This window comes from Somniosus microcephalus, chromosome 29, assembly GCF_052327205.1.
Source record: "Somniosus microcephalus isolate GS21.2 chromosome 29, FLI_Smic_1.0, whole genome shotgun sequence".
NCBI classification, from domain to species: Eukaryota; Metazoa; Chordata; class Chondrichthyes; order Squaliformes; family Somniosidae; genus Somniosus; species Somniosus microcephalus.
Genome location: NC_141015.1, coordinates 18731577 through 18750928, shown reverse-complemented (window position 1 = coordinate 18750928; position 19352 = coordinate 18731577). Strand labels below are relative to the sequence as shown.

Genomic DNA, 19352 nt, shown 5'->3' with positions numbered 1-19352 from the left:
GGATTTTGGCAGATGAAATTGGATGAAGCAAGTTCAAGACTGTGCATGTTCAACAGTCCATTTGGCAGATACAGATTCCTAAGGTTACCATTTGGCATTGCCTCAGCTCCTGAAGTGTATCACAAAACTATCCATATGGTCTATGAGCACCTGGAGGGAGTTGATACATCAATGGATGACATCATAGTATGGGGAACCACGAGAACTGAGCATGACGAGAGACTGAAAAAAGTGCTGGAAGCAACAAGGAAAACAAACCTGAAGCTGAAGAGAGAGAAATGCCAGCTCGGGGTGACAGAACTGACATTCGTGGGAGATATCCTTAGCAGTGAGGGCATCAGACCAGATCCCAGAAAGGTGTCCGCCATTGAGAATATGCCAAAGCCACAATGCAAAAAGGACGTGCAGAGGTTTAATGGAATGATCAACTACATGGGTAAATTCATATCCAACCTCTCAGAAAAGATGGCGCCACTGAGAAGACTAACTGAAAAGAACATAGAATGGGAATGGAATCATGAGCATGAGAAGTCATGGAGCGATCTAAAGAAACTGCTCACAGAGGAACCAGTTCTGAGGTTTTATGACCCAGCGAGACCCATCAAGATATCATCAGATGCATCACAGAGTGGGCTCGGTGCCGTTCTTCTGCAAAAATATGACTACTGGCAACCTATTGCATATGCATCGTGCTCAATGACAGACGCGGAGACGCGATATGCTCAAATAGAAAAGGAGCTGCTCAGCATCACATACGCCTGTGAAAGATTTCACCAGTTTGTGGCAGGACAAGCAATCAGTGTAGAGACTGACCATAAGCCCTTGATTGCATTGTTCCAAAAGCCACTAAATAGCTGTCCACTTAGAATACAAAGAATGATGATCAGGCTGCAACGCTATACACTGAATGTTGCGTACACACCGGGTAAGCTGATGTATACAGCAGACACGTTGTCCAGAGCTGTTGACCCAAGTGAGCCCGCAAACACCAAAATGGATGAAAAAGTGAACGTCTACGTGGACATGATCACAAGTGCACTGCCCATAGCAGATGCAAAAATGGAGCTCATAAAGACTGAGACAAACAAAGGTGAAACAATGAGACGACTGAGGAAAAGCATCTTGGATGGATGGCCCAACATGAAGCAAGACTGCTCACCTGACATGGCAGAGTACTGGAACTGCAGGGCGGAACTATCAGTGGTCGAAGACATCATCTACAAAGGAAGTAAAATAGTTATCCCAAAGAGCCTGAGAAAAGAGATGCTAAAAAGGATCCATGGAGGACATCTGGGAATCGAAAAGTGTAAGAAAAGAGCACGAGAGGTGATGTACTGGCCACGAATCAACCAAGATGTGACAAATGAGGTGTCAAACTGCACAATATGCCTGAAATATCGAGCAAGCAATCCGGTAGAACCACTAAAGCCACACCCAGCGCCAGACAGACCTTACCAGAAGGTAGGCGCTGACCTATTCGTATGCCAAGGGAAGGACTATCTTGTAGTCACAGACTATTACTCCCTGTATCCAGAGGTTTGTAGACTGTGCACCACCACTGCAGATGCTGTGATAACATGTATGAAAGCCATATTCTCCAGACATGGCGTGGCAAGCGAGGTCTTCACAGACAACGGACCCCAGTTTTACAATGCAAGTTTCCGACACTTTGCCAAAGAGTGGGACTTTGTCCACACAACGTCAAGTCCTCACTTTCCACAGTCCAATGGACTAGTGGAAAAATCGGTCCAGACAGTGAAAAGACGGCAAAAGACAGTGGAACTGACTTCTACCAAAGTATGCTTGTATACCGCACAACGCCGCTCGAGTGTGGTATGTCACCAGCCCAACTCCTTATGGGACGTCGGCTAAGGTCAAACCTACCCATCTCGGAGAACCTCCTGAAAACAAAAGAGGGGGAGAAAGTGAGGAAGTTCAAAGAACAACAGAAAGAAAAGCAAAAGTAGACAGAGGAACACAAAACCTACCTGAACTCCACACTGGTGACCAAGTAAGGTTCAAAGACAAAACAAACATATGGACTCAGAAGGGAACTGTCCTGAGTGAAGTTCAACCAAGATCATACACCATTCAGACAGATGAGGGTGCTGTTCTGCGAAGAAATCGTCGAGATCTTCTCAGGGGACCAGCCACAGCAGGTCAAAAGACTGATACTGTTGAACAACCTGATCACACAGCAGGTCAAAAGACTGATACTGTTGAACAACCTAATCACACAGCTGAGAGACTCATTGAGCAAATTTAAGGACTATTGTTATAGAAGGAAGTAATGTTATCTTATTCTTTCTTCAAGTTCTAGTGTATTTACATATTTCATGTGAACACACAAAGCAAGGTTAAAAAACCTTGATAATGGTAATGATAATGTAAGTTCATTAAGTGTTACAGTTAAAATGCAGATTAATACAAAGAAAACATGTTGTTAGTTAAAAGTAAAATACTTTTGTTTTAAGAAAGGGAGATGTAATGATATCAGCAAATAGTGATGGTATTTGCCTGTTTGATTATGATGCCTTACCAGCATGTCTGCCTGATTGATTACTTATGCCTGACCAGCAGAGGGCATGTGAGAGACAAGCAGTTTAGTTTTACTTTCGTTTTAGATGGGTCCCTAAGATGGTGTCTCCTGAAATGCTGTTAACTGAGTTGTAATACTTTAGATAAAAAGACATTCTCTTTCATAAATGTCTGGTCATTGAACCCACAAAGAAGTCGATACACGAGCTGATATCGCCGCCGCGAAGGCAAGCGGCCACCTGGGACCTTGGTGAGCAACAGGACCAATCGTGTATCTCCTTAACCAATGAGATTTCAGGATTGAGAAATAACCAGAGGAAGGACTGAGAAGGAGGGTGAATTCAATGTCAAATCAGGTAACGAGAAATAAAGAGAAGGATAGAAAGATTGGATTAAGAGGGAGGAAAAAAAAGAGACTGAAAGGAAAAGCAAGAAAAAAATGTAAATTTTAAAATTTGACATTTTTTAAAATCCCCAACAACTCACTACCTGAAGGATGAGATGCCATGTTTTTAATTGTTCCACTGTCTGGGCAAGAGAGGTTGATTGGCAGTAATTAACAATTATCACATCGTTAAAAGGGTACATACACTATTAATTACTAGGCTTAAATTTAAGTGGCGAGCTTAATGGACAATTAACGTGCGAATGCAGCAATTTCATGAAAATCACGGGGAGGTTAAGCACGAGATGCTGTTTTCGCGAAGCTAACGGCAGAGCGGCGAAAATCGGCCAGCAACTTGCTGCAATTCGCTATTTCACGGGGTATCTCTTCCTCGCCACAAGTCGCTGGCCGATTCGTGCATTAATAACGGCGAGCGTCGTTCAGACACCGTTATTTTTTCAGCAAATTCTGGGCCATATCGAACCTTGGTTACTCCACACTTGAGAGTACTGGGGTCTAAATCTGACAATGGGCGCAAAATAATCAGCGCGCTGGTCTCGTGCGTCAGAAGAGAGAGGCCCGAGAACTGCCCTAAATTCCTCGCCGGGCCTCATCGGAATAAATCCAGCAAGCTGCGGGCTCTTTAAGGGCCACTGGTTAGGCCGCTGCAGAGCCTGAAATAACAGTCGGAGTTCAATTTCAGGCGGTGCCAGGACCACCTAAAAAAAGGCCCGGAAGCATTTAGCAGCGCCCCGAACGCACGCACAAATCAGGCACAGGCCGTCGCTCTGCTAAAGCAGCCATCATTGCGCCATGTTAAATTTACGCCACACTGCGCGCAGTTCTGGTCTCTACTACGAAAAGGACACTGAAGCACTGGAGAAAGTGCAGAAAATATTACAAGAATGTTAACAGAATTGGGAAAGGCATAACTTTCATTTATTTAGCACCTTTCAAGAACCAGGGGTCACAGTCTCAGAATAAGGGGTCAGCCATTTAGGACTGAGATGAGGAGAAATTTCTTCACTCAGAGGGTGGTGAATCTGTGGAATTCTCTTCCCCAGAGGGCCGTGGAGGCTCAGTCGTTGAGTATATTCAAGGCTGAGATCGATAGATTTTTGGATATTAAGGGAATCAAGGGATATGGGGATAATGAAGGAAAGTGGAGTTGAGGGCGAAGATCAGCCATGATCTTACTGAATGGCGGAGCAGGCTCGAGGGGCCGAATGGCCGACTCCTGCTCCTATTTCTTATGTTCTTATGTAAGACCTCACAACGTCGCAAAGTGCTCTACAGCCAATGAAGTACATTTTTTGTAGTCAATGTTGTAATGTAGGAAAGCACCGGCAGCCAATTTGCGCACAGCAAGCTCCCACAAACAGCAATGAGATCATGACCAGATAATCTGCTTTTTCAGTGACGTTGGATGAGGATAAATATTGGCCAGAACTCCCCTGCTCTTCTTCGAAATAGTGCCATGGGATGGATCTTTGAGAGAACTTGTTAGTGTAACGAGGGGTGGCCGATAAATGCGGCCTTACCAGCGTCACCCACATCCCGAGAGCAAAAAAGTAATTAGGCAGAAGCTGGAATAATCTTTATGCTGTCATATCTTATTGTGGTTTGTAGTCTGTGTTAAATTTGAGCCCAAAACACTGCACTAAGCTTTTTCTGTTGACCCAAAGGTCACAATTACTTCCGTGTTTGGTAGTGAACCAGTCATTGTAGTCTGTGATATGAAAATTAAACCGCCATTAAATCATCTCCATTTTAAATTAATGTCTGGGCAAACACAACCCCTCAGAGTACACCTTACAGACAAATTACACACAATCTCTCAGAGTACACCTTATAGACAAATTACACACAATCTCTCACAGTACACCTTATAGACAAATTACACACAATCTCTCACAGTACACCTTATAGACAAATTACACACAATCTCTCACAGTACACCTTATAGACAAATTACACACAATCTCTCACAGTACACCTTATAGACAAATTACACACAATCTCTCACAGTACACCTTATAGACAAATTACACACAATCTCTCACAGTACACCTTATAGACAAATTACACACAATCTCTCACAGTACACCTTACAGACAAATTACACACAATCTCTCACAGTACACCTTATAGACAAATTACACACAATCTCTCACAGTACACCTTATAGACAAATTACACACAATCTCTCAGAGTACACCTTATAGACAAATTACACACAATCTCTCACAGTACACCTTATAGACAAATTACACACAATCTCTCAGAGTACACCTTATAGACAAATTACACACAATCTCTCACAGTACACCTTATAGACAAATTACACACAATCTCACACAATCTCTCAGTACACCTTATAGACAAATTACACACAATCTCTCACAGTACGCCTTATAGACAAATTACACACAATCTCTCACAGTACACCTTATAGACAAATTACACACAATCTCTCACAGTACACCTTATAGACAAATTACACACAATCTCTCAGTACACCTTATAGACAAATTACACACAATCTCTCACAGTACACCTTATAGACAAATTACACACAATCTCTCACAGTACACCTTATAGACAAATTACACACAATCTCTCACAGTACACCTTATAGACAAATTACACACAATCTCTCACAGTACACCTTATAGACAAATTACACACAATCTCTCACAGTACACCTTATAGACAAATTACACACAATCTCTCACAGTACACCTTATAGACAAATTACACACAATCTCTCAGAATACACCTTTTCGAATCATAGAATGATACAGCACAGGAGGAGGCCTGTGCCAGCTCTTTGAAAAAGCTATCCAATTAGTCCCACTCCCCCTGCTCCAAGTTTATCCCCTTCAAGTATTTATCGAATTCACTTTTGAAAGTTAGGATTGAATCTACTTCCACCTCCCTTTCAGGCAGTGTATTCTAGATCACAATAACTCGCTGCATAAATTTTTTTTCCTCATGTTTTCTTTGGTTCTTTTGCCAAATACCTTAAATCTGTGTCCTCTGTTACTGACCCTTCTGTCACTGGAAACAGTCTCTCCATATTTACTCTATCAAAACCCTTCATGATTTTGAACATCTCTATCAAATCTCCCCTTCAGCTTCTCTGCTCTAAGGAGAACAACCCCAGCTTCTCTAGTCTCTCCACGTAACTAAAATCCTGCATCCCTGGTACCATTCTGGTAAATCTCCTCTGCCCCCTCTCTAAGGCCTTGACATCCTTCCTACAGTGCAGTACCCAGAATTGAACACAATACTCCAGCTGGGGCCTAACCATTGATTTATAAAGGTTTAGTATAACTTCCTGGCTTCTGTACTCTGTGCCTCTGTTTATAAAGCCAAGGAGCCCATGTGCCGTTTTAACAGCCTTCTCAACTTGTCCTGCCACCTTCAAAGACTTGTGTACGTACACCCCAAGTCTTTTTGTTCTTGCACTCCCTTTAAAATTGTACCATTTAGTTTATATTGCCCCTCCTCATTCTTCCGGTCAAAATGAATCACTTCACACTTCTCTGTGTTAAATTTCATCTGCCATGTGTCATCCCAGATAGTACAACACCCTATAGATACATTATACATAGCCTTCTCAGAATACAACACCCTATAGATAACTTACAGAATCCTCAGATAGTACAACACCCTATAGATACGTTATACATAGCCTTCTCAGAATACACCTTATAGATAACTTACAGAATCCTCAGATAGTACAACACCCCATAGATACGTTATACATAGCCTTCTCAGAATACAACACCTTATAGATAACTCACAGAATCCTCAGATAGTACAACACCCTATAGATACGTTATACATAGCCTTCTCAGAATACAACACCCTATAGATAACTCACAGAATCCTCAGATAGTACAACACCCTATAGATACGTTATACATAGCCTTCTCAGAATACAACACCTTATAGATAACTCACAGAATCCTCAGATAGTACAACACCCCATAGATATGTTATACATAGCCTTCTCAGAATACAACACCTTATATATAATTTACAGAACCCTCAGATAGTACACCTTACAGATAAATTGCACACAGCCCCTCACAGAGTACAACACCTTACAGATTACAGGCATTATTTTAAAGGGGTTCTTGCCTCTGTTAAAATTGCCATATGAACATTCTAACCACCTGCTAGGATCACAAACAATAATTTCGGGGCTCAGTTTCTAAATGACAGCCAAATGTTGAATTGTTAGGTTAACCAGTAGGAATTGTGTTTTATTTAAGATGAAAAATTATTGAAGTAAAATTATTGTAATATTTGTCACATTTTCTCCTGGTTTTTTCTCCCCCATACTTTCAAAGTTCTGTGGGGCGACAGGGGCGGGGATGGTGGGGGAAATCACAAACTGCGAATCATTATCAGAGCAGGCAGTTTAGTTTGCTGTCCTTTTTCTAAGCATACTCCTCTGAACACGTAAGATAATCTTACCCGTATTAGTGGTTCATGAAACGCTAGGAGCTTGGCAGCTCAACCTGAGCGGAGGAAAGTTATAATTCATCGGAGCTTGGACTGCACCAACCAGTTCCAACATGAGAATGCTTAATCAACGGAGCCACTGTAATACTTTGTAGCAACAATCTATCTCAAGTATGAAATATTACAGCAATGTCGTGTAAATATTTAAAAGCCAACAAAAGTGATTAAAATTGCAAACGTTCATTAAGGGATTTGGGGATCTATGCTAATTCTATTTATATTTTTTTTTTAAATTTTGGTCACACCTCAAAAGGCTTGAGTAGAGAAAGGACTGGAGTCACTGCTGCTTAATTCAACCCAGCTCTAAAATTAGTGCAAATGATAGGTCTCCTCAACAGTACCTGTTATAAGTGATCCGCCTAAATAAACGCCAGCATCAAACCAACCATAAAGTGAGCTGTGCACTTCTCAAGTGCCAGGCTACACTTAGCACCTCGCAGCCTGGCTGGGGAGATGAGTTTTTCTGTGAGGTGCATTTGTAGTTTACCGAGTGCTTCTCCCATTCCCAGCTACTGTGAATTATCGGGGTGGGGGGGGATTTCTAACCCGGCGCCTGGGCGGGAAACTGACGCTGCGGGTCGGCCACTCATAATAGAAACCGCCTGATTTTCATTTCTGTTGATTTCAGTAGCTGTGTCAGCCAGTGGCCCAGTGGGTAACACTCGAGCCGGCTGAGTCAGAAGGTCGTGGGTTCATAGCCCCACTCCAGAGACTTAAGCACAAAATCTAGGCTGACACTTCAGTGCAGTGCTGAGGGAGTGCCGCACTGTCGGAGGTGCCGACTTTTGGGTGAGACATTAAATGAAAGCCCTGCCCTGCCCTCTCTAGTGGGCGTAAAAGATCCCATGGCACTGTTTCGAAGAAGAGCAGGGGAGTTCTCACCGGTGTCCTGGCCAATATCTATCCTTCAACTTTACATCACTAAAACAGATAATCTGGTCGTTTCCTACATTATAACAGTGACTACACTTGAAAAGTACTTCATTGGCTTTATAGCGCTTTGGGATGTCCTGAGGTCGGAAAGATGCTATATAACTGCTACACACATATATTATCTCATTGCTGTTTGTGGGAGCTAACTGTGCGCAAATTGGCTGCCGCATTTCCTACATTACAACAGTGACTACACTTCAAAAAGTACTTCATTGGCTGTAAAGCGCTTTGGGATGTCCTGAGGTGGCGCTATATAAATGCACGATCTTTCTTTCTCTAATGCTGACAGTATCAGTGAATAAGAGGCTCGGTGAAATGGGTCAAGGGGTTGAAAACCGTGCAGTAAGAATTCCTCAGATTGTCCTTTGTAGCAGTATTGTAAATGAATTTGTGATGGTTTCCCTTGTTCTTTACTGCACAGCACCCAGAATTTCCCTTGTTGGGGGGGGCGGGGGGAGTGACCAAAAACTGTAACTTCAGCAGAAACCCCGGATACATCGTATAAGTGGGGTTTACGCAGTTCTTCCGCTGAAGTTACGGTAGCCAATCCGCAACAAAATACCTGGTGCGCGTGTTTACAGTTTCACTAGAGCTCTTTGCAAACGTATCTATGATGCTGCTGGGGGGCGATGGACAGTGGAACTCTTACCCAAATCCATCCAGTCAAAAGGCGATGATATCAGTCCCTCAACCCCACTTTTCCTGTTTGGTTGCTGCTGAAGAATTGGCTGCGCTCCCACCTGATCAACCTTCACACACATATGCTCACACACGTATACACACACATATGCTCACACACGTATACACACACATTTTATTTTCTTCAGTGGCTCGTTCAGTGTGTTTGGAAGCATAGTTTGCCCCTGTATTGTTGAACGTTTAGTCAACTCTGTTAGCTGCCTCACCCTGGTAAGGTCACCCTGATTCCAATGTTTGTCTTCAACTGAATGGTGCAAATTCGTTTTTGGCCATGATGAATGTGTCTATTAAACAACATCCTTTGCATTGTTCTAGGCGTTGTGACAACTGGCCAAGCCTGGGAGTTGTTCAAGATCTCAGAAAAGGTGAAGAAAAAAGAATCCTGTCCCTTTACCCATTTGAATTAAGGTCGGGGAGGTTTACGAAGTGTCCAGGGAAGGGAGGTGGAGTTCCAAATGAGCACTTTGCAAACCAGGTTTGATTCCACACTGGATTTACACTCCATGCGATGTCAAGCCAGAGTGCTGTGAGCCTGCCCCTCCAGGGAATCTCACTGAGCTGTTGCCAACTCTGGTTGGACCTATTCCTGGAGGCATTATTACATGACCTCCAGCCGCCCCGCCCACACTCTCCTGCTCGACACACCCATCCTTGCGGCACCCCGCCTTCCCACAGCCAATAGGAAAGCAGACACCCGTTACCTGACTGGATGATTCTTGACTGTCAGTCAAACAGACTTCTTTCCCAGCGCTGATATTTTAATAAATAATAAACAAAAGTGTTCAAAGAAAATGAAAAAAGCTAGACACATTTATTTTAAAGCCTCATGATATTTCTCCTGGGGTGCTCGGGAGATTGATCTTTAATTCCTGGACACTCCTGATCTCACTGCACTTTGCTCCAACTCAGTTTGGGCTCCTGACCTCAGTGTTTAGTGAAAATAGCTTTGCACCAAAGTGTAATGGCCTGTAAAACCCTTGCACGGTGAATTCACAATGTATAACACATCCATTTGAAATTCCCCTGTCTGCGCTTTCAATGAAGGGACATTAACCCAAGTGGGAAAAAGCCTTCATTTAAACAGCGGACAGTGAAGTTTTATATAGCTGAACAACACAGACCTTATCGAGAGTCAGTGACCGTACTGATCGTAGTGTCAGTAGGTGACAGTATAGACTGTATCGTGAGTAAGTGGCAACAGAGATCGTAGCGACGGTAAGTGACAGTACAGATCGTATCATGAGCAGATGAAACTACAGACCGCATCGTGAGTAGGTGACAGTCGACATTGTAGCTACAGTAAGTGGCAATATAGACCGTAGCGACAGGTGACAGTAGAGATCGTAGTGACAGTAGGTGACAGTGCAGACCTTATCGAGAAGGTGACAGTAGAGTGTACAGAGTGTAGGGGACAATAAGACCGTATCTTGAGTAAGTGGCAGTACAGACCGTATCTTGAGTAAGTGGCAGTACAGACCGTATCTTGAGTAAGTGGCAGTACAGGCCGTATCGAGAGTATGATGACAGTACAGGCCGTATCGAGAGTATGATGACAGTACAGGCCGTATCGAGAGTATGATGACAGTACAGGCCGTATCATGGATAGGTCACAGTATAGACCATATCGAGAGCAGGTGATAGTACAGATCATGTTGAGAGTAGGTGAGAGTAGAGATTGTATCGTGAGTAAGTGACAGTACAGATTATATAGACAACAACAACAAATACAACAACTTGCATTTATATAGCGCCTTTAACGTAATAACATTCCACAGGAGCGATTATCGAACAAAATTTGAAACCGAGCCACGTAAGGAGACATTAGGACAGGTGACCAAAAGCTTGGTCGAAGAGGTAGGTTTTAAGGAGCATCTGAAAGGAGGAGAGAGAGGTGGAGAGGCTGAGAGGTGGAGAGGTTCAGGGAGGCAATTCCACAGCTTAAGGCCTCGGCAGCTGAAGGCACGGCCGCCAATGGTGGAGCGATTAAAATTGCAGATGTGCAAGAGGCCAGAATTGGAGGAGTGCAGAGACCTTGGAGGGTTGTAGGGCTGGAGGAGGTTACAGAGATAGGGAGGGGAAAGGCCATGGAGGGATTTGAAAACAAGGATGAGAATTTTTCAATCGCACTGTTGCCGGACCGGGAGCCAATGTGGGTCAGTGAGCACAGGGGCGATGGGTGAACGGGACTTGGTGCGAGTTAGGACACGGGCAGCTGAGCTTTGGATGAACTCAAGTTTATGGAGGGTGGAAGGTGGAAGGCCGGCCAGGACAGCGTTCGAATAGTCAAGTGTAGAGGTAACAAAGGCTGGATGAGGGTTTCAGCAGCAGATGAGCTGAGGCAGAGGCAGAGTCAGGCGATGTTACGGAGGTGGAAGTAGGTCTTGGTGATTCAGTGGATATATGGTCAGAAGCTCATCTCGGGGCCAAATACAACACCAAGGTTGCAAATGGTCTGGTTCAGCCTCAGACAGTTGCCGGGGAGCAGGATGGAGTCGGTGGCTGGGGAACGGAGTTCGTGGTAGGGACCGAAGACAATGGCTTCGGTCTTCCCAATATTTAGTTGGAGGAAATTTCTGCTCATCCAATGCTGGATGTCGGACAAGCAGTGTGCCAATTTAGAGACAGTGAAGGGGTCGAGAAAGGTGGCAGTGAGGTAGAACTGGGTGTCGTCAGCATACATGTAAAAACTGACGCTGTGCCGAGGAGCTGCAGGTAGATGAGAAATAGGAGGGGGCCAAGGATAGGCCCTTGGGGGACTCCAGAGGTAACGATGGGGGAGTGGGAAGAGAAGAAATTGCAGGTGATTCTCTGGCTACGACTGGATAGATAAGAATGGAACCAGGCGAGTGCAGTCCCACCCAGCCGGACGATGGAGGAGAGGCATTGGAGGAGCATGGTGTGGTCAACCATGACAAAAGCTGCAGACTGGTCGAGAAGGGTGAGGAGGGATAGTTTACCACGGCCACAGCCACATAGGATGTAATTTGTGGCTTTGATAAAGGCCGTTTCAGTCGTGTGGCAGGGACGGAAATAGGTGAAAGTACAGACCGTGCTGAGAGTAGGTGAAAGTACAGACTATACTGAGTAGAACATAAGAACATAAGTAATAGGAGCAGGAGTAGGTCAATTGGCCCCTCGAGCCTGCTCTGCCATTCAATAAGATCATGGCTGATCTTCTACCTCATCTCCACCTTCCCACATTATCCCCATATCCCTTGATTCCCTTAGTATCCAAAGACCTATCGATCTCTGTCTTGAATATACTCAACGACTGAGCAACCTCAGCCCTCTGGGATAGAAAATGGAAAGATTCACCGCCCTCTGAGTGAAGGAATTTCTCCTCCTCTCAGTCCTAAATGGCCGACCCCTTATTCTGAGACTATGACCCCTGGTTCTAGACTCCCCAGCCAGGGGAAACATCCTCCCTGCATCTACCCTGTCAAGCCCTGTAAGAATTTTGTATGTTTCAATGAGATCACCTCTCATTCTTCTAAACTCTTGAGAATATAGGCCTAGTCTACTCAATCTCTCCTCATAGGCCAATCCCCCATCCCAGGAATCAGTCTGGTGAACCTTCGTTGCACTCCCTCTATGGCAAGTATATCCTTCCTTAGGTAAGGAGGCTAAAACTGTACACAATACTCCAGGTGTGGTCTCACCAGGGCCCTATATAATTGCAGTAAGACTTATTTATTCTTATATACTCAAATCCTCTTGTAATAAAGACTTTGCTTTCCTAATTGCTTGCTGTACCTGCATGTTAACTGTCAGTGATTCCTGTACAAGGACACCCAGGTCCCTCTGAATACCAGCATTTCCCAGTCACTCACCATTTAAAAAATACTCTGCTTTTCTATTTTTCCTGCCAAAGTGAATAACCTCACATTTCTCCACATTATATTCCATCTGCCCAGTTCTTGCCCACTCACTGAGCCTGTCTATATCCCTTTGCAGCTCCTCTGTGTCCTCCTCACAACTTATTTTCTCACCTAGCTTTGTATCGTCAGCAAACTTGGATACATTTGCACGGTCCCGGCAGCTATCTTATCAGCTAAGTCATTGGTGTCGGTGAGGGTAGGTGACAGAACAGATTGTATTGAGAGACAGCAATGCATTCAGCAAGATAAGAAGCCATCAGCCCTAAGAGAGAAAATCGAGACTGATATAGTGAGAGAAGGCGCTGGTTAGTACAGTGCAGACCACAGAGGACAGCAGTACACACAGTGGCAGGAGTGAAGGGGGAGACAGTGCAGAGCCCAGTGTGTGCGGGATACTCACACGACCCACAGTGCTGTGATGGTGGAGACGGACAGGCTGACAGGCAGGATGACCCAGGCTGTCATTGCCGGCGACAGGCGGTGTCTCCGCTTCTATGCATGTGGACGAGCTCGGCCTGTCACTGCAACAGAACCGGGAGCAAGGATCAAAAAGGGTCCATCAACCGAGCCGAGGATACATCCAGGAGCAGCAACACCCCCCCCCCCAAAGCTGTGTGCAGACCCAAGCCTCTTTATTCTTTTTGCTTCTACTGCAAATCTTGCTGAAATATTCCAGGCTCACCCCTAGATTCTGGAGCTGGGCTGCTTTTTATTGGAGGGGGGTCGACCGGTGTAACTCTGGGGGGGGGGGGGGGGTCTGGGTCTGGGTGTGAGTCCAGCCCCAGAAAGCTGCAGCCCCGCCCCTATCCCTATCCCTATCCCTCCATCACTTACTGGTGCCGCTCTTTCCCCAGGGCTCCGGGGTCCCTCGCTGCTCCCCAGCCCGCGGGAGCTCTCGGCACCACCGCGGCTCGCACTCCAGCAACTCCGAGCCGGCGGCAGAGACTTCCCTCCGCTCGAACTGCAACCCACGCGGCTCATTGCGGCGCAACCCAGCGCTAGAGGGCCCCCGAGAGACTGAGAGAGAGACTGTGAGAGACTGAGACAGACTGACAGTGAGAGAGAGAGAGATAGAGAGACTGAGAGAGAGAGAGACTGACAGTGAGAGAGAGAGAGAGACAGTGAGAGAGACTGTGAGAGACTGAGACAGACTGACAGTGAGAGAGAGAGAGACAGTGAGAGAGACTGTGAGAGAGAGAGATAGAGACTGAGACAGACTGAGACAGAGAAAGAGCAGTGAGAGAGACTGCGAGAGACAGAGAAAGAGCAGAGAGAGAGAGACTGAGACAGAGAGAGAGAGTGAGAGTGAGAGAGAGACTGAGACAGAGAGACTGAGACAGAGAGAGAGACTGACAGTGAGAGAGAGACTGAGACAGAGACTGACAGTGAGAGTGAGAGAGAGACTGAGACAGAGAGAGAGACTGAGACAGAGAGAGAGAGACTGACAGTGAGAGTGAGAGAGAGACTGAGACAGAGAGAGAGACTGAGACAGAGAGAGAGAGAGAGACTGACAGTGAGAGAGAGGGAGACAGTGTGAGAGAGAGAGAGAGATAGAGAGAGACTGAGACAGACTGAGACAGAGAAAGAGCAGTGAGAGAGAGAGAGAGAGACTGAGAGAGAGACTGACAGTGAGAGAGAGACTGAGAGAGAGAGAGACTGACGGTGAGAGAGATACTGAGAGAGAGAGAGACTGACAGCGAGAGAGAGACTGAGACAGAGAGAGAGACTGAGACAGAGAGAGAGAGAGACTGAGACAGAGAAAGACTGAGACAGAGAAAGGGACTGACAGTGAGAGAGAGAGAGACTGACAGTGAGAGAGAGACAGAGAGAAAAAGACTGAGAGATTGACAGACAGACAGAAAGAGAGACTAGGAGAGACTGACAGTGAGAGAGAGAGTCAGCGAGAGAGAGAGACTAGGAGAGACTGACAGTGAGAGAGAGACTAGGAGAGACTGACAGTGAGAGAGAGAGTCAGAGAGAGAGAGAGACTAGGAGAGACTGACAGTGAGAGAGAGACTAGGAGAGACTGACAGTGAGAGAGAGAGTCAGAGAGAGAGAGAGACTAGGAGAGACTGACAGTGAGAGAGAGACAGACAGAGAGAGAGAGAGAGACTAGGAGAGACTGACATTGGGAGACAGAGAGAGAGAGAACTAGGAGAGACTGACATTGAGAGAGAGAGACTGACAGTGAGAGAGAGAGAGACAGACTGACAGACTAAGAGAGACTGACAGTGTGAGAGAGAGACTGTGATTGACAGAGAGAGACTGAAACAGAGAGAGAGACAGACAGACAGAGAAAGAGACTGAGAGAGAGACAGAGAGATTGACAGAGAGACTGAGCGAGAGGGAGAGACTAGTAGAGAGAGAGAGAGAGAGACAGACTGACAGAGAGACTGACAGTGAGAGACTGAGAGAAAGAGACAGAGATTGACAGAGAGACTGAGACAGACTGGCAGAGAAACTGAGAGAGAGACAGAGAGAGAGAGAGATTGAGACAGGCTGAGAGAGAGACAGAGAGAGACTGAGACAGACTGGGCGAGAGACTGGGCGAGAGACAGAGAGAGACTGAGACAGAATGACAGAGAGACTGAGACAGAGACAGAGACAGAGAGACTGAGACAGACTGACAGAGAGACTGGGAGAGAGACAGAGAGAGAGAGAGAGACTGAGACAGACTAAGAGAGAGAGACAGAGAGAGATACAGAGACAGAGAGACTGAGACAGACTGAGAGAGAGAGACAGACAGAGAGACTGAGACAGACTGACAGAGAGACAGACAGAGAGACTGAGACAGAGAGACTGAGAGAGAGACAGAGACACAGAGAGAGACAGAGACAGAGACTGAGACAGACTGACAGAGAGACTGAGAGAGAGACAGAGACTGAGAGGGAGAGACAGAGAGATTGACAGAGAGACTGAGAGAGAAAGACTGACAGAGAGATTGACAGTGAGAGAGAGACTGAGACAGAAACAGAGAGAGACAGAAAAAGAGACTGAGAGATTGACAGAGAGACTGAGAGAGAGACAGAGACAGACTGACTGAGAGACTAGGGGAGACTGACAGTGAGAGAGAGAGACAGACTGACAGACAGAGAGAGACTGAGAGATTGACAGATAGACACTGAGAAATAGACTGAGTCAGAGAGACAGAGACTGAGAGATTGACAGACAGATAGAAAGACAGAGACAGAGAGACAGAGACTGAGAGATTGACAGACAGACAGACAGAGAGAGACAGACAGAGAGACTGAGAGAGAGAGAGACTAGGAGAGACAGAGAGAGAGACTAGGAGAGACTGACAGTGAGAGAGAGACAGACAGAGAGAGACTGACAGTGAGAGAGAGAGACTGAGACAGAGAGGGAGACTGAGAGATTGACAGACAGACAGAGAGAAAGAGACTGAGACAGAGAGACATATTGACAGACAGACAAAGAGACTGAGAGAGAGACTAGGAGAGACTGACAGAGACATTGCACTGTACGGTAGTGAAGTATGGGGCCCGCTAAATCACCAAAGCTACACTAAATGGGAAAAACACACAATAGAAGCCCTACATGCAGAATTCTGCCGAAGCATCCTTCGCACCCAAAGAAAAACGCCAACAAATGCATGCAGAGCCGAACTAGGCAGATACCCACTGATAATAAACATCCAAAAACGAGCACTAAACTTCCTAAATCACCTCAAATCTAGCTCCCCAGACACCCTTCATTTCAAAGCCTTTCAGACCCAAGAGCTAAACCCAGAAAAGAGTCCCCTGAGTCAGCTGCTACTGAAACTAAGTACTCAGCCGGACCCTGACCAGCCCCAGACCAACACAGCCATCCAAACACCAATCCGAGTGAACCAAATCATTAAAAAATGCAAAGAAACCTACCTGGAACATTGGAACAAAATAACCGAAAGCCAAAGCAGATTAGAATGTTACCGGGCCCTAAAAAGAGAATATAAACTGGCAGACTACCTCACGACCATCAGAGACACAAAACAGAGACAGACCCTCACCAGGTACAGACTAAGCGACCACCAACTGGAAATTGAAAAAGGCAGATACAAGAAATCCTGGCAGCCTAGAGAGAATAGAATATGCGATCAATGTCTGGCTGGCGAGGTTGAAACAGAAATGCATTTCCTCCTAAAATGCGAAAAATTCAACACATCAAGAAACATATTATTCAACAAGCTAAGCCAAACAACCCCAGATTTCAAGGAATTGGATGATCTGTCAAAATTGAGATTAGTCCTAGGAGAAGGAGACAGACCATACCTTGGGGCTAAATATGTAACAACATGTCACAACCTGAGGACTGTTTAAAAGTAAGACTGTTTAAAATTAATATTGAACGTACCAAATGAAGTAGAAAGACTGTTTAAAATTAATATTGTTTAAAAGTAATATTGTATATACCCAACAAATGTCAAATCGATTGACACCTACAGAATGTTGGAAAACTGTACCTTTTTGCTATGTAAGCTTTGGCAATATGGTTCTCTGTAAACTTTCATGCCAATAAAGCATTTGAACTGAACTGAACTGAACTGAACTGACAGAGAGAGAGAGACTATGAGAGACTGACATTGAGAGAGAGAGAGACTAGGAGATGCTGACAGTGAGGGAGAGGGACAGAGAGAGAGAGAGACTGACTGACAGAGAGACTGACAGTGAGAGGGAGAGACAGACTGACAGAGAGACTAGGAGAGACTGACAGTGAGAGAAAGACAGAGATTGACAGAGAGACTGAGAGAGACAGACTGAGAGAAAGACTGAGAGACAGAGAGAGAGACAGAGAGATTGACAGAGAGACTGAGTGAGAGAGAGAGACAGACTGACAGAGAGACTAGGAGAGACTGACAGAGAGACTAGGAGAGACTGACAGTGAGAGAGAGAGAGAGACTGAGAGAGAGACTAAGAGAGACTGACAGTGTGAGAGAGAGACTGAGATTGACAGAGAGAGACTGAGACAGAGAGAGAGAGACAGAGAAAGAGACTGAGAGAGAGACAGAGAGACCGAGAGACAAAGAGACTGAGAGAGACAGACTGAGAGACTGAGAGAGAGACAGAGAGATTGACAGAGAGACTGAGCGAGAGAGAGAGAGAGAGAGAGAGACTGACAGAGAGACTAAGAGAGACTGACAGTGTGAGAGAGAGACTGAGAGACAGACAGAGAGAGAGACTGAAAGAGACTGAGATATTGACAGAGAGACTGAGACAGACTGACAAAGAGACTGAGAGATTGAGAGAGACAGATAGAGAGAGAGAGACTAAGAGAGACTGACAGTGAGAGACTGAGACAGACAGAGAGAGACTGAGAGATTGAGAGAGGGAGACAGACAGAGAGAGAGAGAGAGAGAGAGACTAAGAGAGACTGACAGTGAGAGAGAGACTGAGAGAGACTGAGAGATGGAGAGACTGAGGGAGAGAGACTGAGAGATTGATAGAGAGACTGACAGTGAGAGAGAGACTGAGAGAGACTGAGAGATGGAGAGACTGAGGGAGAGAGACTGAGAGATTGATAGAGAGACTGACAGTGAGAGAGACTGAGACTGAGAGAGGGAGAGACTGAGAGAGGGAGAGACAGAGAGGGAGAGAGACTGAGAGATTGATAGAGAGACTGACAGTGAGAGAGACTGAGACTGAGAGAGGGAGAGACTGAGAGAGGGAGAGACTGAGAGAGGGAGAGAGACTGAGAGATTGATAGAGAGACTGACAGTGAGAGAGACTGAGACTGAGAGAGGGAGAGACTGAGAGAGGGAGAGACTGAGAGAGGGAGAGAGACTGAGAGATAGAGAGAAAGAGACTGTGAGACTGACTGAGACTGAGAGCAACAGAGAGAGACTGAGAGAGAGAGAGACTGTAGAGAGAGAGAGTCCTGCTCAGCTCCAGAGCAGTGGCAGTGACAGTGAGAGGGAGGGGAGAGGAAAGAAGCACCGCACCCCATCACTTCCAGGGTACTTCAGACTCTCCAAATGTGACAGTAACCCTTACCCATCTCCCACCCCCCTTGGTGAGGGGAGGAAAGTGGGAGACACTTTTCAAACTTGTATCTAGAAATGGAGAAATACAGCAACTTCCTAAAATGTCCGTGTGTGATTTCAGTCTCCACTTTGTGTGTTTTTTTTAATTGGTGAAAGAAAACTTGGATGGGCAGTTCTAACATGATCACGGGTGTGAGCCTTGGCTCAGTGAGTAGCTCTCTCAGCTCTGAGTCAGGAGGTTGTGGGTTCAAAGTCCCACTCCAGAGACATGAGCACAAAATCTAGGCTGACACTCCAGTGCAGTGCTGAGGGAGTGCTGCACTGTCGGAGGTGCCGTCTTTCAGATGGGACGTTAAACCGAGGCCCCGTCTGCTCTCTCAGGTGGATGTAAAAGGTCCCACGGCAC

General features: G+C 45.7%; 1 protein-coding gene across 1 annotated transcript in view; it reads right to left on the bottom strand.

The window, feature by feature from the left end:
- The window catches only part of LOC147098513 (transmembrane protein 150A-like), a 180888-nt gene extending 166946 nt beyond the window's left edge, over positions 1 to 13942 (bottom strand). Inside the window, exons 1-2 of the mRNA XM_085970309.1 lie at positions 13804 to 13942; positions 13370 to 13490 (exon numbers count right to left, since the gene is read on the bottom strand). Coding sequence (XP_085826435.1) covers positions 13370 to 13434 — 65 coding nt within the window. The 5' untranslated portion in view covers positions 13435 to 13490; positions 13804 to 13942. The remainder of the gene's footprint in view (positions 1 to 13369; positions 13491 to 13803) is intronic.
- Between the last annotated feature and the right edge of the window lie 5410 nt (positions 13943 to 19352).